The 22,575-nt window shown below is 40.7% G+C and overlaps 3 protein-coding genes across 7 annotated transcripts; 1 reads left to right on the plus strand and 2 right to left on the minus strand.

The window, feature by feature from the left end:
* The first annotated feature begins 1,589 nt into the window (after window positions 1–1,589).
* Window positions 1,590–10,283, plus strand: LOC112274460 (uncharacterized). Of its 5 annotated transcripts, XM_073529752.2 has the most exons (19): window positions 1,590–1,950; window positions 2,242–2,868; window positions 3,141–3,259; window positions 3,405–3,569; window positions 3,728–3,805; window positions 4,221–4,283; window positions 4,436–4,747; window positions 5,042–5,365; window positions 5,477–5,568; window positions 5,730–5,880; window positions 6,280–6,783; window positions 7,093–7,137; window positions 7,226–7,350; window positions 7,556–7,625; window positions 7,894–7,961; window positions 8,132–8,258; window positions 8,734–9,023; window positions 9,142–9,273; window positions 10,144–10,283. In XM_073529752.2, the coding sequence occupies exons 2-18, from the start codon at window positions 2,598–2,600 to the stop codon at window positions 9,269–9,271; spliced, it is 2,934 nt and encodes a 977-aa protein (XP_073385853.1). In that variant the 5' UTR covers window positions 1,590–1,950; window positions 2,242–2,597; the 3' UTR covers window positions 9,272–9,273; window positions 10,144–10,283. The 5 variants fall into 5 exon arrangements, with proteins under 5 accessions (XP_073385853.1, XP_090102060.1, XP_073385852.1 ...); XM_090245934.1 differs by lacking the exon at window positions 10,144–10,283 and having other exon boundaries at window positions 3,385–3,569; window positions 9,142–9,653; XM_073529751.2 differs by lacking the exon at window positions 10,144–10,283 and having other exon boundaries at window positions 9,142–9,653.
* A 181-nt stretch (window positions 10,284–10,464) lies between these two features.
* LOC112274462 (uncharacterized) lies at window positions 10,465–11,542 on the minus strand. The gene has a single exon (XM_024503993.2). It carries the CDS (start codon window positions 11,393–11,395, stop codon window positions 10,685–10,687), a length of 711 nt encoding a protein of 236 aa, XP_024359761.1. The 5' UTR covers window positions 11,396–11,542; the 3' UTR covers window positions 10,465–10,684.
* Window positions 11,543–13,938: 2,396 nt separating this feature from the next.
* On the minus strand, window positions 13,939–19,166 carry LOC112274461 (hexokinase-1). The gene is made up of 8 exons (XM_024503992.3): window positions 18,418–19,166; window positions 16,630–16,963; window positions 16,247–16,321; window positions 15,820–15,975; window positions 15,481–15,579; window positions 15,259–15,389; window positions 14,944–15,025; window positions 13,939–14,820 (listed from the first exon to the last, which is right to left on the minus strand). The coding sequence occupies exons 1-8, from the start codon at window positions 18,693–18,695 to the stop codon at window positions 14,422–14,424; spliced, it is 1,554 nt and encodes a 517-aa protein (XP_024359760.1). The 5' UTR covers window positions 18,696–19,166; the 3' UTR covers window positions 13,939–14,421.
* Between the last annotated feature and the right edge of the window lie 3,409 nt (window positions 19,167–22,575).

Here is a 22,575-nt window from a genome sequence, read left to right on the forward strand (position 1 = left end):
TTCATAGGGAGATTTGAATCAAATATCAGAACTTGGAGTTTAGGGGACTACAAGAAGAACAATTATTTACTATGTGTGGATTGGAAATAGGGAGGGGGTTGAGACAAGGTTTGAAAATGAGGAGAACATGGAAAATAGGGCTAAGGGATGAAGGGGTGCAATGATGGTTAAGACAGAGTCAATTGCTTTAGTAAAAAAATTTGGATCACTTTATCATTCCTATATATATATATATTTTTTTTTTTCTTTTAATTTTATAAAAAATATATTATAAAGTCATTAAAATACTTTAGAAATTTCTTCTAAAACTCCTCTTTAGATCTACATCCAGACTAACAAAATGTCATATTTGGATTTTTTTTTGTCGACTTATAATCTGGTTGAATCAATGTTGTAATTTCTTTAATGAAAACACTATTCCAAATAATTTCTCAGTTCCTTAATATCCATGGAAATCGAATTTAAGCCAAAGTGAGGTACAAATCTTCATTGACCCAAAAAAAATGACAAATTATTTATTATTATTATTATTGAATTCAAACAACAAATTAAAATTTTATTCATGGTTGAAAAGTGATATATGTTTAAATAGAAATATTAAAATAATGATGATAATAATAATAATAATAATAATAATAATAAATTAAAATAACATAGATACAGGTTGTTAGTCAATAAATCTACCTAAATTGTCTTTAAAAAGATTTAATTTTATATATTAAAGTAGAGTTCGATTTGCATCTACTTTAACTAATGTTTTCAACTTCACTTGATTTCTCACAAATTGTTAAATGCTACATACACAGATGACTTAAGTTTTTGCAAAATTGTGAAACACTTTCAACAGACCTGTGAACTATTCCAGCCTGTTGAAACAAAACCATGGCACAGTCAAGATTAGGGTTTGAGTCCCAATTCAATCTGCCGATTCCAGCTTGCAAAATCGGGCTGTTTCGGCGATGTTTTAGAGCAACAATGGAGTCCACAGTCCAGATTAGGGTTTCCGTTTGCATGAAAGCCAGTCTTCATCAAACTCCATGCAACAGAGGCTGGAGCTCCCTCTGGACTGCATTGCAGAGCAACAAATTCGGCGAGAAACTGTGCGAAAACACACTACGTGGGTCCATGCGCAAACATTCGATTGTGCTCATTGCGACTTCCGCATGGATCCGTGAACAAAGCTGAGCAACAATGCACAATTGGCAATGTGTTGTTGTGAAGTGTAAGTTGTAACCGGGTCTTTTGCACAAGCGATGGCGGTAACTGCGCTTCGACTGGATGACCAAACAGGAGGTCGACGTTGATGTCGAACTGCGATTGCAAAGCTGCTTGCGGAGCGTGCCATTTGATAAAACCCATGTGGGTGAATTTACAACGTTGGAGAAGAGAGCGACATGGGTTTGTGGATTGCGTTGCTGGTGAAAACTGACGTGGAAAGTCTCGGGAAGTGGAGGATTGAGGGATGTCGATGAGCCCTGACATGTGGGCCATCACCCATCTGAGTGTTTGTACCAGGAAAGTGTCCCGTCCGGTGTGTGCAAATGCGTATATGGGAGTGAAAGAGTGTGAGAGAATGTGCAACAAGTTACTCTGCACCAACTCCCCTGTCTTGTTGCAGTGCCAGCGAGTGTGACTGGCATTTACGCGAAGGGGCATGTTCTAGTGCAACACCTCTTGCCTCACAGCTGAAAAGTTTCACTTCCAACTCCCACCAGGAGCTCAATCCCACTGATTGCATGTAATCGTCGCTGAGGATGCGTCCGAAGCCCTTCTTGAACTAGATTCTTTCCATCTAAGCGAAAGTGCTGAAATTCCATTGACCGCATCTTATCGATCAGTGAAGTCGCCTGATTATTCATGGAAAGTGAGCACTTCTCTTCAACTCGGATTATGGAATGGAAGATCACCATTGGGTTACAACTCTTACATGAGCTGTGCTGCATCATTCCGGTAAATTGGATTCGATTGAAGATCGCCTCGTCCTGCATGCTTTTGGCTTGATCTAATTGACATGATTATTGGTTTTCTGGCCCCGACATCATGACGTCTCTGATCACTAAATTTCTTCAATTAGTGTTATCTAATTCTGGGTTTTTTGGGTGACATTCGCTTCCACTGATTCGATGAGAATGCTGCTAGATTTGTTGGTTGAGAGTAGAAACGTGAAGTAAAGCTGCATTGAAGGGAAGGCGGAGTGATGTGAGATGTCAAAGCGATCACTGAGGATTGTCTCTTTTCCAGGAGCATATGTCACTGTTAGCCAAGGTGCCCTGATCAACTGAGATGAGCTCCTAAGAATCTCTAGAACGAGAGATTTAGGGTTTGATACCCTCCAGCCTTTCAGATGACGATGGAGAGGAGTCAACGAGGAACGCATGAAAGTGCACGGTAAACTGTAAGAATTGGCCATGAAGTGATTATGCGAATAAACTTGCATGTAGTCTCAAGGGACGTGGATTGAACTAGGAGCTCGAATTCATGATGTGGGCCGGAAAACACTAATCGCGAAATCGAGGAGGCGGTCTCCGCACCCCACACCATAGAAATGTGTTCTGTAGATAAGCAGCGACAATTTCAGAACCTCAGCGCATGAGGCAATGGTATTCAAGGGCGACGACCGGCTCAGAGTCACTACCTCGGCGACAGGACACCCATTGCACGCATTTGAGCGCGGCGAGGAGCAGCTCCGTAAGGAAATGGAGGGGTCGAAAACGTCGCAGAAGAACTTGAAACATGTCAGAACTACGGCGAAGGAGTTATCACCAGGTGGCGCGAAAGGTACCTCGTTCGTGTTTCAGAAGCGCCTGGCGAGAATTGACTGGAGCAGTTTGCAAAACATCGACATCGATCGCACAATTCGCGAAGCTGGTACATGATGCTACCTGTTGATTTGATGTCCATTCCAGAGAATCTGAAGTGACATTAAGAGCAAGGGGAATCTGTGAATGAAGTTAGCCGTTAATGTTGCATTGAAGATCTGCAATTTTAGTGGGTATTCTCTTCTACTTGTCTTGCTCGATTCAGGGTTTTGTTGATAAATGGAAACGATTTGTGATATGCTCTGCAATTGAGGTTATGCAACATTCCGAGAGTATGCGATTCAAGAATCTTAGATCGGTTAGCGTCTTGATGGAACTCAGACATAGACACATTGGAGACAGTGCTTCACACGATTGCATTTGGGAACATTCAAGGAGAGGACAGACGCAATTTGACGGATGCTAACTTGGTCAAGATTTTCCGCCTCGCACAATTGCTGGTACAAGCAGTTCCAATTTTTTCTTTTACATGATTCTCTCCACGTTTGCGTACACAATTCATGTCGTTGGCAGTGCGGAAATTCTCAGATGACATAGCACCACTGGTTCTCAACTTCATTAGCAGCTTGAAATTGAGCTATGCAGGTGGAATATCTGCTTCATGTCCAAGACTTGTTGGCAGACCAAAACACTGAGCTCCTTCGGGTAAACTATATTGCGCAGCAAAAAAATGAGAGGGTTCGAAATCTTTTCTTGTGGCATAGAAATGTCCTGTTGCAAACTCGCCATGAACTAAAACTAGCCAAGAAGGTGATCGTTATTCACCTTATCACAATGCTTTGCAGATTGATGTTTTGCGTCGTTTCATTATTTTCTTACCGACTGTCCGTAGGATAGATGTGCTCTTCGGTAGCTTCTTGGTTCTGTACTCCTGGGCCTAACATCTATCGTTCTGTGTGGGCTTTCAGACCTTGAAAAAACACGAGCTTATGTCGAAAACTCAGGGCAAGAACCAAATTCAGACCTCTCAGATCAACCAGCCACAGGTATGTCAAGAATAACACCTGCGTCAAAGATAATCGCCGCATTCATCTGACTTGATTCGTACTACTGATAAATTACAAGCGCGTTGTTAGTCATTACTCCGAAAGGCATGCATGATATGAAAGAACCCTTTATGAAGGTTTTGCACGTTGCAAGAAAACACCAAAAAACGCAGGTGATGACCATGGAGAAGATCCTAGCTGCGGTTTCCAATGCTGAAGTGGCCACTTCAGCACGAGTGCACGGACTATACCCACCTTCTATTCATTTCGTAAAACTTAACTTCTGATTGTTATTTATTAGAAGAGGTTTTGGCATGTTCTTCAGTTCCATACTCCGGATTGTCTCACAAGATTGCTTAATATCTGAAGCTGCTGTTGTTTACGTTGGTTTAACGTCGTTCATCTTCTGATGCAGGTGAAGGCAGAGATGAGCTTGGCTGAATGGGCACAGATTCAACGACTTCGTGCGCAACACCAGGTCAATCTTCCTCGCATTTTGGCCTCAGCAATGCTAGTACCTCGGCATTTGACAGTAGAATGTTCTGTCATTTCTTACGACTGACAAGACCGCGATAAGCTTTTGATCTAAGACTTGCGCGGCATGCTTCTGAGATATTAGCGACTCTGCAGGTAGACGATCAGCGCAAGGAAAATCAGAAGCTAAAGGGAGTCATGTCCGATGTAAACATGGCCATGGGCAACAAATATAATGAGGAAAATTCGGGAGTTTATGCCCCATCATCGGTTTCTCCTTCGGTGTACTCATACGCAATTTGTTCCCCAGGGGTCCATTCCCAAACTCGGCCTAAACCTCCTCGACCACTAGCTTTGGAACTACTTGAAATACAAGAGGATAGGACAAAGGACGATATGGTCTACATGTTTCCCGAGCGCATCCTTGCCACACGTGAAGCAAAGAAACCTGCTAACGAACTCTCTAATGTATTAAATATTCAGAAACTTGGCAATAGCACTGACTTTGGTGTAATCCAGTCACCAGTTGAATCAAACTCTTCTGTTGATGAAAACCGCTTCTACTTGGAGCATGAAACATAACCCTTCGAGGAACCTGATATCTATAAGTCATTTTAACGAACAAAACATGATTTTATAGTCTGCTAATTGCTTAGATCGATCCTTCAACCGTTCACCCCTCACTTGTTAGCTACTGCTCATTGTCAATTGCGATTTTTTGAATTGGTGGCGTTGAGGACGATTGAGAGTTTCTGTGTGTAGGTCGAGAAGGAACCCATTACATTCTCGATGTATAAAAAAAAACGAGCCCCCTCTCCAGGAGAGCGGTGTACAAAAGATACTCGTAAGGATGGGGCACTTCTTGCCTTGGCCCACCCTACGTTTGGGAGACGAGGGACGAAGGCAGTATCTTCACATGAAGAGCCAAGCAAGCAGGAATTGTTTTTCGATCCCAAACCTTACAGGCATTCTACGCCAATTTCGAAACAATCATCTCGTCTTGTGCCTTGGGAAGCAAATTATGAAACTTGCCCAGAAAGATTGAAGTCATGCAAGGAGAAGTCGAAACCAGCGACAGTTGAAAAGGTTTTGTATCTGTAAACCACGAGATTGTGACGTTTTGTTCTTGTGATATGCATCCTTTATAAGACCTAAATACATAACACATGATAGTCTCATACTCGGGCCATGTTGCAGAGTAATTCGAGAAGTGGTGAGATTTCAACCACAGTTGGAAAAATGTGCAAAAAGCCACAAAAGGGCACAGGCGCCGCATGTGACGAGAAGAGGTAAACATTTGAATGACTGCGCGTGTGATCTATTATCTGAAACTGTGATACTTATTCGATTTCAATACTCGGCAGGATCACTGTTTTTCGGTGCACGGAGATGTTAACAAAGTGAAAAACAACAATGACACATCTAGCCAATTTGACTCAAATTTATGCAGACACCAGAAACGACTGTCAGCTTACGAGCTTGAGAATGAGAAACTCAACAAAAGGAAGCAAGAAAAGCGAACAAGAAGCGAAGGCGCTAGAAGCTGCAAGTTGGGATCTCAATATTCCCACACATACAAACCAGAGACTCCGACTGGAAACGTAAGTTCTTGTCAAAGTACAACAACTAGTTGCTGCCTTCAATACATGATCATGTTTTGAACTCATTTCCTGTCGACGATACATGTATTTCCATCTAGATGCTGGGTTTGCTCATGGTATGGATCTGAAGGGGACATGGCCTGCACCCTACACATGAGTTTGTAGATTATGAGGAAAGAGAATGCAGACGGCAACTAACCTGTACAACTCGTGACAAACGTTGCGCAATGGAAAGTCGTTGTAAATTCTATTGAGTCCAAGCAAGAGTGCACACATAGGAATACATAGGAATATCAGAACACTTAGGAATATCTTATCAGTGGAAGTAGCTAACCTAGAACGATGCGGTACTTTGGATCAATGATCACGATTTACATTTCTTTCTTCGAACTGTCTCAGATAGCTCCTGAGCTACTCGATTTGAGCGAAAATAAGGAACACCCAAGGTCGTTGTCATCCACAATTCATCGAGTGCGGAGTATTGTAAGCAAATGGAAGGAGACTGAGCAGAATCAGGACATTCAATCGAAGCCCTGTGGTCTTCTTCGAATCACCCCGGCGCAGTCCTTCCATACCCAACCGCCATACAAGCCCGGCCTGTGCTGCGCGCCTGCATTTCATCCATACTTATGGCTTGGGCAGGAGAATCCACAACATCAACCATCGACTTCTTTACATATGGCTGTCCTCAATAGCAACCCTGACTTGAAGGACGTTCCTCACAACCAACCTCTGAATAATCCCATACTCTCTCCTAAAGAGCACACCCTTCAGCGTTTGGCCACCATTACTCAGGAACTTGGAAAGTATTTTCCGATTGAAAAGCCTACTGTCAAGAAAGTCGAATCGTACATAGAGGAAAATGAACCTAGTTCCATGTGGTCTGCAACAGTTGAAGCTGAGGTTTCAGGCCTTCATCTTTCAACTCAATATTTGAATTCATTGTTGTTTTTCTTTCACATGATTCGTTTTCTCACCAAGGTCTTACTTGGTGGATTGTTACTCTCTGCTTTTAATGACCAGTGCGGATGTGGTAGCTTGGGTGATGATCCGTATAATTGTGCTCAACTGATATCTCGGTTTTGCTAAATCTGTCTAGGTGAAGGAGCTGTGCATTTTGTTGCTTTTCGGTAATCTTACCATATCAAGTTTCTCGCTCTTTTGAACAGACTCAGAATTATGTTTCAAATGTATCGTGTTTGTTTGGCGCAGGAGGACGAGTTAGATGAGCACACCCCATCACATGAGTACGGAAACGTAAGGGATTCGTTACTCTTAAGCATTGCAGGTGTAAGCAAGTTGCTTGGAGATTCTAAGAAATGCACAGACCGTTTGATGTTTTCAGGCTCATAGGATCCAAGAAATCGCTGAAGTCGCTGCCAGTGACATTGCAGAAGACAAGCCTACCGTACAAATTCCTGAGAGGCAAATGTGGTTGAGTGAACGCGCCTTTGTACCTATCCCGGCCTTGTGAGTCGTTTAGCTCGAATTTCTCATTCATAACCTTCCACTTCGAGTCTTTTGTTATAGAGGATAGCATGGTTTTGTAATCGTGTTGGTAATTTCTAGGAATAATAGTGCATGTTGTTTCTTGTTCGACTTGCAACCCACGGCATCTTCTGCTTAAGCTAGATTTTTAAAAGTGTTATGTTCGATGTGTGTTGCAAATTTTCAGGTCACATGTGGTTGCAAAATACCCTAATCCAGAGGTGGCTATTGGAAAACCGCACAGAGAGATAGTTAACGTGTGTTTCTGCATTTGATACCGCTTCATCCACTGCTTTCGCAATTGCCATCCACCGTTCTTGTTTCAATGAGTCATAAGATATCATTTGAATTTCTCGATTTGGCCTTATCTTCTCACAACGCAAAAGCCCTGAAGGACTAGGTATTGTATCGTTTTGCCATGTACTTGCGTAGTCATCACAATTTTCTTTTGTAATTGTCATTTGCTTATCCTCATTACATAAAAAGCTCTTGCTGCTTACACATTCAGCAACAATTCCCACACAGAAATTCGATGGCCAGCTTTGTGAGGAATTGAGAAAGTTTGGAATAACATCAAAAACGAATAGCATCAGGTACGAAAATTCCAAGTGATTGTGTTTTATTCATCTGTTGAACTTGTTCATGCGCACTCTGCAGTTTCGTTTTTCCAGTCAATGCAAGTGGCAATGAATCGAACTTTGAAGGGGTTTATACAATAACCCTTGTTGGAGGTGTAATATTATGCGGTCTGAAATGCCTACAGTGATACCACATACAATTCGATTTCTGTTGCTCTGAGAAAGCAGCAATCACAGCGTATGTCTCATGTCCATGATAATGAGCGAAACCTCATGGAGTTTGAGAGAGGTGCTACTTTATGGCAGACTCAAGTAAGCTCACCATGAAGTTTGTACCTGAGCACTACCGAATTTGGTTGAATGTGAATAATCTTATGTGCGATGCATGGTTGGTACTGTAATAGTCTGCATCTATAATATACTGCTCTGGAATCAATCAGCCTTGTCTTGTATTCGAAATGATTCATGATATTTGCCCCCCATATTTATTATGATTTCTAGAGGGGTTGTACATAATCTTTGTTTGAAATTATTTGAGTGGCAATTTGGCAACACCTCAGATTCTGGGCATAATCACTTCAATGATAACAATGCATCACAGGACAGTGCAAATGTGATTTGCATTCTTGAAATTCTCTTTCCTTGGTAGTGAATCATCAAGCTCGCTTATTTAATGTTTAGTTCGTTTATTTTCTAAACAGCTCATCAAGAGTGATTACAGATGTGGGCATCGTCATTTGCACTCTAATAAGTTGATAATGACATGGTGCCTGTACATTGAGCGCAGCCTGTCCACAGCAACTCCGCTTCAGTCAGAAGCCATCAAGTCCATCCCAACGAATCCAACTACGAGTTCAGTGAAGACGAAGGAGAAGAAGAACAGAACCCTGGAAGAGGCGAACAAAGCTCAGAGATTAGTGAGTTAAGTGACCATGGTGATGGTTTCCATGAGGCTGAACTGCATGATAAAAATCAAGTTGGGACCCGGTTCATGTATCCAAACTCACCAAAAGCTAGCAGCAAGGGCTACACTGATCTAATCTCTTCACCTCAGCAACGAACTCACAACGTTTCCAGGTGAGCCCTTGACAATAATGGTGCAAACAAACTCGTCATTTGGATCCCTGCGAAGACACAGACAGTGATAGATAGCTTGTTGATCATAGATTTGCTCAGATCGGAGTTGCATGCTCAGGCTGTGCTCATCCACTCCTGCACCATTGAATTCAACGAGGACTTCTCGCGAGTGTGAAGACGAAGAAGAAGATGCAGAATCACTTGGACTGGGTGAATGGGAGAGTGGTGACGACTCATCAGGGACCTAGAGGTAACATTTTGTTGTGTGAGTGTTTGGTGAACATATAGTGTAATGGAGCATTCATGCGTTTACAAATGTCCATGTATATATATATATATATATACACACACACACACACACACAGAGCAGGGGTTATTCGTGTGGAAGGGATGGGGTAGACATAGGTTCCATCATACATAGTTGAGAATTTTATCTTCAAGGTTTGAACTGCCAACTTCTTTGATATTATTTTGCATACTTGGGTACAACTTGTCACTTTCTTTTTAAATTAGGGTCACTCAGTGCCAATTCATGCATTATTTTCATATGGGAGCATTATCCCTTCAGGGATTTTTTTTTTTCTTTGACAATTTTTGTAACTAATATATAATATAAGAACTTTGCTGCTATATCAAGTGTCTTGTCTTTGCTAGTTTAACTTTAAAGTTTTAATCTGTTATGCTTTCCCAACCTTATATACATGTAATACATGTGTAAAGTTAGAATTGTTCATTATTTGAATTGTATTCACTAGCATTCTAAATACTGTTATAGTTTTAAACTGTTTAATTGAAATATTACAAAATTCGAAAAAATCAGAACCCAATTGAAATCAAAGCAAATATCAACCAGTTTTTATTTTAAAATTTGGCAACACCCAAACCATTTAAACCATCCATTTTAAAATACAACTCTTATTCGAAAAGCAACCGATGAATCGTATTTACACTCGATTAACAATTCTCGAATCAAACTCTTCATTAAAATAGTAAATATAGTAAATATATTTGTGTCTTCAGGACCTGTGCAGTTTGCATGAACATGAAACAGTAACGGAAATTATCTACATGTAACATCATCTACCAGATAATGAAATCTGTCCTTCTGGTCACCACACAGATCACACGACCCAGGAGCCCACAACGCCGAAAAGGCTTCTCGCCTGGAACGCGGCGCAAAAATTATGGTCCATTCCAAGAGCATTCCACGTGATGGAGCGAAGCATGTCCGCAACCTGATTCAACCTGCGAGCTAGGAATGACGTGAATCACACAAGAGTTTCAGCACCGATGATGCACTGATTACGTGCTGGTTCAGAATCAGATTTTAAGGATACTGGAAGTTCCACGTCGAAGTTCGCCACCGAAGAATTGGGCCATTCAAGTTCCCACATCCGACACATGACTCAACTTCTGAAGCTCCGATTGATCCATTGCTAAGTTCTTTGATGTATTTTTTGAGTACAGCTAAGCGAAATCACAGTGTTTTTGGAGAAAATTGCTTCGATGTCGAGGTCCCCGCTCCGTAACTCAGTTATTGGACGTAGTCGGTGATATTAATCATGGACAAACATGCCATGAATGAGCCACTTACAGAATCACTATCTAGAATGGAATCGTGCATTTTCATCGTAGCTGTTGGGTAATGAGTAACTAGTTAGTCACATGTGGACCTTCCTCCAGCAATGGTAGTCCTTTAGGGTCGAGTTTCCAACCCAGAAGACAACGTCGCAGTGATATTCAAGCACCACGTTGTGCTTGAAGATGTGGGCGACATTGACGCGGCCTGGTATGTTGACGCTCATGGCGAATGGCAGCTGGTTCTTCTCGAAGTCGAGGTACAAGTTGCCCATCGAGCTGCCTAGCTTCAGGGATCCAACAGTGACGAGCGCCTGCAGAGCGCAGGATTTGCCAGCGCGGAGCTCGCCTCCTGGCATAGAAATTCTCCCCACCATCACGTCATGGTAGACCACGTGAATGGTGCTGTTGATGAATTTGAAGTTGTAGTGGTTTGGGTTGTACACGTTCATGTTTGCTGACAATGAAGCGTTGACAGAGGAAGGGCTGAGGGGTCTAGAGTAGTCGATTGTCACGCCGGAGAAGCACACGTCTGAAAGAGTGATATCTGGATCTCGGAACTTGAAGATCGTCTGGGTTAGAGTCAGGATGACGATCGCCAACGTGAGGACCGGGATCCCGCACCATATGCAATACTTTTTCAGCTTCCGTTTCTTCTGGAATGAGAAGCGAGACAAAATGTTCTTTCGATCTGATACGGATGTGACAGTTCCTCTTTCGGAATTCACCGCTTCGACCTTGTTCATGTTCCCTTGCGCGCCATTGGCATCCACGTTCGAATCAACAGCTCCCATGGTTACGTGACTATGGCGACCTCCGCGTCGAGATTTGGAAGTGCTCGAGCCGTCGACCTCGGCTTTGTGAAATGTTCAAAGGAAGGTGAAGATGGCTTCCACTTCTCCTGTCGGCATACCTGAGGAGTAGGCGATCGAACTCTACCAAATGTGCAGAATCTCAATCTGTCAACACCATTGCACATCCAATTTTGGTACATCCACTGGAAGGTTTCTAACGCTTGTATCCGAAAAATTGGTAGATCTGAGAAATGAAACGATAGCAAAAAAAATAAAAATAAAAATAACAAACTATACTACGTTCTCAATAAGCCCATGACCAGAATCCTGGTATGTCCACGGTTTCCAATTCGCTAGTTGTTCAAGGAGGTTTACATGATGGTGATGAGCTTCCTTGAGACAACAAGTTAGACATTATCTCAACTCGAAAACAACACTGCCATTTCCAACACCGCCTGCAGTCTGTTCAGATTCAATCTGACCCGCTTGGCCAGCCTGCTGCGCACCTTCACCCATGCCTGGGGATCAATCTAGTGAAATGTATGGCTCAACTCTGATGCACAAGCGCCACAGCCCTCACGTTGCCAGCGATTTCAGCAGATTTTCATGATCGGAGGTGATGATGAGGAGTAACCTAATTCCTCCCACAAGTAGCAGTCCTTGCAACACATGCGAGAGGGAGGGTACGCGACTTTCAGGCAGGTGGACACTTGGATAAGACTCGGACCATCCTCAATGTACACAGATTGTAGAGAACAACAATCTTCCCCGTTCAAGCACAAATTGCGCACCGTGTATTAACACCCCAACCCTGCAGGGTTCGGATTCACGCACCCCATTAACCTCCTCTACCTCCTCCTCCTCCTCCTCCAGCTTTCCATTGCCGAATCCTACAAAACACCCAAAAAACAAGTTGCACACAAATCACGTACACGACAGATGCCTCGATGAGGTACAAACATGATGAGCAACCTACTTGAATCTTGTTCGTGATGTGGCCCAAGCTAGAGACCGAAACACTGATCTGCTCACTAGTTAGAGCTGATTGTCACGGTGGGACAGCAACCTTTGAATCATTCATGTCAGCCTAGTGGCATGCGAATTAAGCATGCTTACGGCAGTTCACACAATCTGCCTCTGGCAAGGTGGGTTCCGTTCGATCGAACGACGATACGTTGTTTTCAGGCGTGGCTTCGTTGGTACTGTGCTCCTACTACGTAAGACCCATGTTGAAACACTTGGTTTTCAGGTCCATGCATTGTTGTTGCCTCTCATCTCCATGGACTGGTAAACCAGCAACAATAGAGGAGTTGCCACCACGTCGATGGTACCAACTCAGAAGCTTCATCTCTATGAAAGTAAATGTACAATGTGCGGTCTGTTGTGATTCCATTCCTTGGATGGAATTTTGCAGGCAGCACAGTGCATGTGACTGCGTGGAACAAAATCCGACGTGGACAATACCAAGAACAATTGTTGTGCCGTAAGAAAGAGGATAAAATGAAGATCCAAGATGAAGGATCGATGTCCTCCACTCTGCAGCTTGGGATTCCTTTAGAGTTTTGTCACCCTGGATCTCCAACAACATTCCTTTTAGGATATATATATGTGTGTGTGTGTGAATATAAAGCCCAAAGATTGTAATAAGTAATAGAAGACTCCAAGAAATGTGATTAAAACAAGTATCATGGAGCAAGAACAATGGAACAAAAACTCATGAACAAAGTGTAGTTGTGAGATTAAGTTGAAATATTTGAGGAAGATTTATTTTGTATATATTACAAAATTAGATCTGTAGCCTATACAATAACTTTGTTATGTGAACAAAGTTATATGTAATATACAAAAATAAGTCTAACTGATTTTGTATAGACATTTCCTTCCTTATTATCACTTATTTGTTTTTTAAGAGTTAAAAAAAATTAAAAATTAAAAAACATTATAAAATTTACACCTAAATTGATATTTAAAGATAAGTGGTGGTCACAGATATAAAAGTTCGTACAAAAACATATTTAGTCTTACGATACATGCGGTAGAGTTGAAATTCCAAGAAATTAAGTATATGGTAAATTTTAACTATTTTCTTAAGAGACAATAATCCTTAAAAAATCTCTAACTAATACTCATATGCCTTGTAAACACAAACAAACAACGAAAATATTTGATGAAACAGTTACTTTCTATGATTTGAATAAATTCAACATTAATACCAACTAAAAGTTATTTAATACTACTGCTGTCATAGATAAATAAATAAAACTTAAATAGTTCGATTGAGTAAAAATGTTCTGAAACTAATATTTCTATGCAATTTTTAAAATAAAACCTATAAAATATGACTTTCATGTCTGTAAAGATGCCATTTGGATTTTCATATTTCATATTAACACTAACATATTTCATATACACAATATCAAAAATAGAAATTAATGGAATTGTAATCATTTACATAAATAAATTTTTAGCGTGTGTAAAAATATTAAGAAACCATCACAAACGCTAAAATAGTAAAACCTCAGAGCTTCTAAAATAGCCAAAAGTCCGGAAAAGCGAATCCAAAATGATTTTGATTGAGATGAAGGGACAGTATAACCCCAAAAGGCTGTTTAGCAATAAATTGCAAGAAAGAGCCAGCAACTGCTAAAAGACTGCAAGGCATTTCTGCTGACAACCATTAACTACAACCTCGTCTACTACACTAAAAAAAAGACCAGACTTCTTAAACTGTGGCTGAAGTATCAAGGTAATGTCCTACACAAGGAATGGGTTTGATACTTTTCAAAGTATTCAAATAATACTTTGACTGCTACCTAGAAAGCCACTACCCTAAGTCACTCTCCAGTCTATGAGCTGACAAGGAGAACAATTATCTGATGATTGAACTACGAGGCTTTATACAAGACAAGACGAGCCAGATAACCCAATGTTCCAAAAGAAACAGACTCATACCTCATAGAAGCATTGGTAAAGCACAGTCCTAACAATTTGACCTACTGGAATTTTAATCAATAGTTCAAGAGGTATTAGGAGGGCACATACTCGGCATATGATGCAGCTAGAAGGGCTGCCCCAATGCCTGAGCCATCCTTGGAGAGCTCTATAGAGACGTTTTTGGATGCGTCCCCTAGAAGCTCACGCACAGCTTCTTGCATGTAATTTCGGAACTTGCTGTAGTGCTCATACAAGCCACCGTCCATAGCCACAACGGTCTTACCACTTCCCGGTGTAGAATTCACAGAGAGCTCGTCATGGATACCATTCGTATCATTTCGCCTCATCAAGCCATTTGCTGTACTTCCATCTCTCCCAATTTTCTTTAGTATTCCCACAATACCAGCAGCTGCCAGCCTGGCCCCTCGCTGGCACGTAGTGTCGCAAACAGCAACTACGATTTTGCGAATCCCTACTGTTGTGTTCTGGATCTGCAATGAAACGAATACTAAATCAACGACCAACGAACGCAATCACATAGCATTGAGTAGCAAGCTCTGGGAAGTTTAAAAAACAACAATGATTCAAAGGATGGTAGGAATTAAAGCACGTACTCCATATAGTCTTTTCAGAACTTCTGCAACTACTTTTAGGTCGCTACTGTCATCATGGTGCATTCTTGACATTTCTGGTGTCCTGCAAAGGAAAGACACGTTTCTCTATTGAGGTTCAGCAAACAGAGGGATATTTCTAAGCCCAGAAAAAAACTTGAAATGTTTTTTCAACGTAAAATGACAACAACTAAATCCCGGATCTCCTAGTTCTTCTCAAAGTACTTAACATTGAATAAAATAAGTCCATTCTATGTTGCTAAGGACAAGTACTAAAAAAATTGAACACACATCTCGTAAAACCGGAAATTTACGTACTGGAGCGAGAAGGATTCCAAGAGTGTGTGAGGAACATGGGGACCGAAGATGCCAGCTTCTTGTGCCATCCTGACAAGCACTCGCCTCACACAATCACCCAAATACATTCCAGAAATCATCTTTTCAAAACCCTGCAATCAAAAGCCACATCATTAAGCGCTGTCCCAAGGCAGACAATGAAAATAGTAACAGCAGAATAGATCATGGTTTAGATGTTTTTACATATTCTCCTGGATGGAGGCTCTCGCTATCCAATAACTCATCCACATAGGTCCGAGGCAAATGTGATGACCAAAAGTTTCCCCACTCCATATTGATCACCTGCCAAGGTCAGGAACCATATATCACTTGTTATGTAAGGGTACGTGGTCAATATTCAAACCCACCCGAAATTCCAAGTCATATCCTACACGAGAGCAGTCGCTAGAAAAATCCATGTTTGTTGCTTTAGAAATCATAAGTCAGGACTAGCGGTGCTTTTTGATATCTACAATAAACTATAATCAAATAATCAAAACTCGACAAACTGAAGCCAGATGTTGGACCAAAAATGATGCTAACCATCTGGCCAGACTTCGGAAGCTCGCCAGTCCACTTCGATATAGATTCAGCCCGCTCAACGTAGCAGGCATTGGTACCAGTACCCAAAATAACAGCTATCATCACGTCGTTATTCCAATAGCGACCACCAGCTAGAGTACCCACTGTATCGTTAACCTGCATAATGCATCCAACATGAAAGTAGGTTGAGCAGAACAACTTAAGTAATGAGGCTTCCGAATGCTCGTTTTACAAATCAAAAGTGCAACTGCAAATATACATAAATTAACACCAATTGCTACACGAGCCCTAATTGTTGTATTCCTAGACAAATCAACTAGAAAAAGGCCTCCGTCTCCACTCAGACCCTACATAGCCTTGAGCCAAAAATAATTGCAATTGCATGCGTAAATTGACAATAATGAAAGTTCCAGGAGAGTGTCGTTACCAAAGCAGCGATCCTCATCTTGCACCCTAGTCGTTCAATGCACTTTTGAAGAGCTGCGACCACATCTTGGCCGATCTGCAAATACGAAGAAAAAGTATTTTGGTTTACATTGATATCAGGGTAATATCAGGAACTAAAATTTGTATACTCAGAAAAAGAAACACACTCACCCAACTAGTTCAGAGTCTACAACGAGAAAAGACTTGCAGCTACAGAAACTCTCAGAAAAATCACCTAAAAACCAAAAGCAGGTTTTAACACCACTCCGCTTTCATCACTCATTCAACATCTTCTTAAGAAAGAAATCCATACTAATTACATTGGAAAATTTGAACAATGCATCCAGTAAAGGAGACAAGATTTTAAATAAAAAAAAGACGTACTGCATCGTTCACTTTGAAGCCCTTGGTCCATTGCAAGAGAGTCCCAGAATTTACAGCGGTTTGCTTACAGGGGAAGGAAAAGGTGAACCCTATTTCCCGTGACTGACCGTCGCCTAACCTGAATTCCTCACCTTCTCTTGCCACAAAGCCAGCCAACTCCTTGGCAATAAAATGAAATAGTTGTTCGCTTGTTCCAAGCATTAGCTCAGGGGGAATGGCAACTTCCTCGTACTCTTGCTTGATTACTCTACCTTCTAATCCACCCAACTGGACACGGAGCACCCGGAAGTTTGTCCCACCCAAGTCCACAGCATAATAAAGGCCCTTCTCGCTCCTGTTCAACCCCAAATGAACTCACATTGTTACAACATCGTAAACCAAGTGAAGAAGAAGAAGAAGCAGAAGAAAAGAAAAGAAAAGAAAAAAACAGGGTATATTAGTTTGAAGTACAAAGGACTGCAACAGAGTGTAAAACAGAACAATGGTAAGAAATAACTCAGGTGTTAGAAATCGACAAAAATCTGGAGCCTAAGACAAGCAAACAATAACCACACTTTGAAACAGATTGTGAATTACTCTCAAAAAACAATCGAACCAGATATTTCCACAAATATTCTTAGTTGAGGAATTTTGGATGAAAAAGACTAGACTCCGCCGCTCATACATCTGGCACCAAGCTACAAAACCAAACTATTCTCATATGTTCCGAGTCCCGAGTCATTCAAGAAATATGATTGAAAATTCTACATCCTAAAACCTCACTAATCCTTCTCGCTTTAAAGATCTAGAAATCGAATCGGCGTAAAAAACTTCACACTAGCTCCCTGCCCCCTTACCGCAGTTCACACACAGATCCAGTCATTGTTACTCATTTCATATATCTGAAAGTCTAAATGGTCAAAATGGTCAGATGCATTTGATACTTCCCAAACCTAATTACTGAATCACGTAGAAACACTCTGTTCTTGGAGCGCACATACTTGAATTACCCTAAAAATCTAAAAATCTGATTAGCGAATAGGTGGATTTACTTCACACTAAGTCCGAACATTACTCCTGAATAACAGATTTCTTTCATTCAAAAAATCTGATTGAGGCTTAGATTCAGTACCAAAGAATTAGACTTCTGTATCCCAAAAGAAAATTAAAAAGTAACAAATAACCCCTTAACTCGAAACAAAGTCCCAGACTCATTCTTGACATTCAAAAGTTCCGAATATTTCAAAACCATTTTGTTGTCGACTTCATATTTCCAGCCCATAATCGAGCACGTAAGGGCTTGGCTTAGGACTTTGCGTTGAAAATGGGCCTTGAAATTTGGACATCACCATCTGAAATCAGAAGTTAACTAGGCGGCTATGGTAACTGACTAGAGCACGCCTCTAGTAGCGCCCTCCGCATGCAGAGACTACATTAAAAATAAAATGCAAAGGAGAATTGAGAAACTCCGATTATGTTCTTTCTAAGAATTTGAAACCCGTGCAATAGGGCGGCACACCTCCTGCATTGTCTATCTGACGCAGGATGGTCACGCCCTCTCTGATCCCCAACATCGATCACAACCACATAGGCCCACAGTCTATCCACCCTAAAAGACTAAACTTCAAACCATCCTCCTCAGAAAGAGCAGATCTCAGAGCACTAAACTGCAGAACTTGAACCACATCCAATGTTTTCTTCCAGACGAACAAAACGTGAAGAAGAGAAGAAGCTATAATTTAGTAATGGAGCCAGAAATGGAAGAAGTTTTACAACAATAAAAACACAAGCACAGCACGAGCAAGTTACCCATTCGGCAAGCGATCAATGAAGGTGGGCAGCATCTTAAGCTTGCTTCCGCCTTCCGACACGAGGCCAGCGTGCATCTCGACGGCCATAGCATCCACAACTTGCCGCAACCGCGGCAGAGGCGTCTCGCAAGCCTCCTGAAACTCCACCAAAATTTTCCGCGCAGTGCACTTCTGCGCTCGCACTTTCAGTCGCTGCGTCACCGCCACAGCTGCGGTTGCGCATGCCGCAGCTGCGCAAGCAATGTACACACCTACCAATACCTTCGATTGTCCCATTTCTGCCTCTCTCTCGCTCTCTCAAACACACCACAACAACAACAACAACACCCTCCCCTGCTTAACACAATTCACAACCCGAACCATTCACCTTCACAGATCGCCAGTATCTCTTCCTTCCTAATCCACAGACGATCGACCGAACCAAACACCATTACCCTCGACACCCTCGACACCCTCGACACCCGCAACAACTGAACTTAATCTCCGCGGCTTAAACTGAACTTTCCCAGTGCTTCTTGCACCAAATTCTCCCCCTCCGGATTTGAGTTATGTTTGTGGAACCTCGCTTGAAACACATCCGCCATGTCAGCCTCGCTTACATTGCCAAGGATCTGAGCCTTCTCTCTCTCGCTTCCAGCTCTCTCGCTCTCTCTCTCTCTCTCGCTAACCCGGACTCTGCAGCGCGTGAGCAACACAACCAGACTCAGCGGCGACAACACAACTCAACACTCTCACACTCACACACACACTCACTCACTCACAATCGAGGACTGCTAAGCCCCCTCCCCAAGGCCTGGAGCCAGCGATGATTCGTCACTTGGACGGAGACAGACTCTTTTTCGTTCGTTCATTGGTTCGTTCGTTCAATCGTCATTGTCGAGTTGGCAGCCCACCTGGAGTTCGAGTGGACCCTTTCTCGCATCCACGTAACCCTCCTTTATTCGAATAAACTTGTCACCGCCCAGCGTCCCCTGAGTATACCCTAATTTAACTAAGACAGACAGCTTAACTATTAATGCTTCTCAGCTCTGGGAAGAGTAGTTCGATTAATCTTTGAAATCGTAAGTGGTTTGTATCGTTGGTTTATTGTACCAAGATTCTCAAGGAACCCCAATGAAAAATTAAAAAAACAGAGGGGTGTAAAGGAAAGTTCATATCTTTGGATTGATTGATGGAGAAATTGCCAAAACCTAACATTACTTGTTGAATTGATAGATATTTCACAATCAGATGAATTAAAAAACTAAAGTCAAAATGAAGACACGTGGAGTAAAGTTGGTAGGGAAGAACGCGATTCGTTGGGCCCACATATAAATGAGCTGGCAAACCACTAAAGCCCGTGGGAAGGGGGGGGGGCTTTTGGAGGATGGGAGGAGACACAGCGAGAACCCGCTATTTGGAATATATATGTATTTCTATTTATCGTATATAAGTATGTTCGTTGCGCATGGTATAATATACCCATCCTTCTCCCCTCATTCTCATGTCGGTTTCTGGAAGGTCCTTTAGTGTCCAACCAGCTCCCTGTTTCCACTATGATTGTCCCCGTTGACTGATAGACATGTGGAATGATAGAGGGAGGAGGCGAAAATAGAACCCACAAATTAAAAAAAAAAAACTTCGCGTACATGATTGAACAATAATGCAAATAATAATACCACAAATAAAATGGGTAGTTTTGAAATAAAATAAAAATAAAACATGAAGGGGTGAGGAAACCTTGATAAAAGAGTTGTAATTCGTGATGAGCAACGAAAGTTCATCAAAGGATTATTCATCCAGCATCCATAACGGATGGGATTTCCTTTGGAAGGAGAACACAAGTAAGACGAATTCCGTTATTGAAACGAATGACATCCATATTGGAGCACGACGAATGAGATACTTTCGTGCAGGGGTGAGGCAGGTAGTTATGTGTTGGAGCCAGCAAATGGGGGGCGAAAGAGGAGAATCGAAAGAGTCAACGCACGTGGTCGTGGGTTCTGGTCAAAGGCCAGTCATGAGGGCGTGCTGCCTAACAGTCCCCCTCCATGGGAACGTTGGGGAACCACCCTTCTAGTAAGTTCCGACTCTACTAATTTGGGTTTGACTTCAAAGGGCACTATGGCATCATGGGCCAATGGCACTGGCAATAGAATCTTCTAGATCCAATATTAGGGTTTCCATTCTAATGAGGGGGGGGGATATTAGGGTTTGTTTCGTGTCTACTGGATGTGGGGATTAGGGTTTCAATGAAAGAAAGTGCAAGTGGGGGAAAAAGATTATTAAAAAGTACAAAGTTAGAAGATGGTGCGAAATTACTTTTCCCTCCCCTTCCTCTTTATCCCCCCCCCTTCTGTTCTTTTCTTTTTCTCTTTTTCTTTTCTCTTCGAAAATAATTTAGGAACTATTTGTGATTATATGGTTACTTTAATAAATGAATGCTTGTTTGCTGCATGGTTTTTTGGGACTAGCTTCATCAACAGCATCACTCAGCGATAGTTGTTTATTTCCTAAATAAGACTTATATGTTTATTGACTTGAGAGACTAATGGATGATCTTTCTGTTATGATGTTGGAATAAGTTTCCACAATGTAATAAGTTTCTGAAAATAAGGTAATGGTGCAAGATGTGTTTTGAATAAGATTTCATAATCTTTCACTTTATAATTTAAAGACCATGTAATAGTACACAGACAAGACAATTATATATATATATATATATATATATATATTGTAATCAATTTAATGTGTTTGATCTGGGTCAGCTTTTACATTAGCTATAATTTGGAAATTGAAGTTGGGAACATGATAGCTTTAAATATCTAGAATAAAATCTACAATGTGGTTAAGATCAATTTAAAATCTCTAAATTTTGGAGAATCGTTGGAATCTTCATCTGTATATGATTATCAATACAAGAAAAAGAGATTAACGTAAGATCTCACAAGTGATTAACATAAACAATTTAGCAGTTACCAGCACAAATCTATTTTTAGTAAACCTGCATAAGAATTACAAGTAAGACCTATTGTGCTTAATTGCTATGGATTGAGGCGTGCCATTTTCTAAACAACTTTAGATTATTATAATGAAAAGAATTTGAATGTCAAATGACTTGGAGTTTAAAAGTAATAGAATTTGAAAATAATATATTTTCTTTTATATTTTAGCACTATGCCTTCTTAATTTATTGTTCGCAATTATAAATTAAATTAGAAGAGCAGGAAAAAAATAGTAATAATAATAAATAATATACATGGAATACTATGAATATTACATGGATGTCTATTAGATTATAAGAGGTAATAAATATTCACATCTTAAAGTTCAGACAGAGTCAAATTCACAGAAAATGTGATTCTATTCAACTTGTATTATGTCAAAGTATTTGTACCATGTAAATGTGTAACTTCTATTTGAGCGGCTTTTAGCAGGTTTTGCCATTTAACATGTTATCAGAGTAGACTTTCTTCAAAGTAGTCATTTCAGTTTTTGTTTGAAGTAACAAAAACAATTGTCAACAGTTTAAAAATGAAAAATAAAATAAAAGACATTCCTGATAAGTAGTAAGGATGTAGTACCAAACATATATTAATTTTTTATTGTCTAAAAATAATTCTCCTACATTATATATATATATATATATATGTATTTTTAGTTTTTTGATAAATATTTTATTCTAAAGCAATATTATCCTTTTTGTGTGTGCCTGTCTGTCTCATTATCTTTTCATGTTATAGAAGTCAATTCAAAAGTTGTTTAACGTAACTGAAAATATTATTTAGTAAACCATCAAATTACAATAATTTGATGAATTTGATAATTCATTCAAATTTCACATTTTTTGAAATAGGATGGTTTCAAAAACCTTATTTGAACCTTCAACCTTGTTGTGTTTCAATAACATCAGCTTTATTAATTTCAACAAGCAAAGCATTGCTTGCATTCTTAAAAGTTAGTCTTTCAAGCATGTCAACAAGTATAGTTCATCGCATGATGAGCATCTTAGAGCATTTAAGGTCTATCTACACAATCTTCATCAAGTAACATTCACTTTGAGGTGTAACTTTGTCAAGAACAATGCATCTTAATAGATGTGTACTTCTCATGTGGCATGATTTAGCAGTATTTATTGTTGTTTGTAAATTTTGTTTGTGAAGTTGTTTTTTAGATG

Source organism: Physcomitrium patens, chromosome 21 (assembly GCF_059467195.1).
Source record: "Physcomitrium patens ecotype Gransden chromosome 21, ASM5946719v1, whole genome shotgun sequence".
NCBI lineage: Eukaryota > Viridiplantae > Streptophyta > Bryopsida > Funariales > Funariaceae > Physcomitrium > Physcomitrium patens.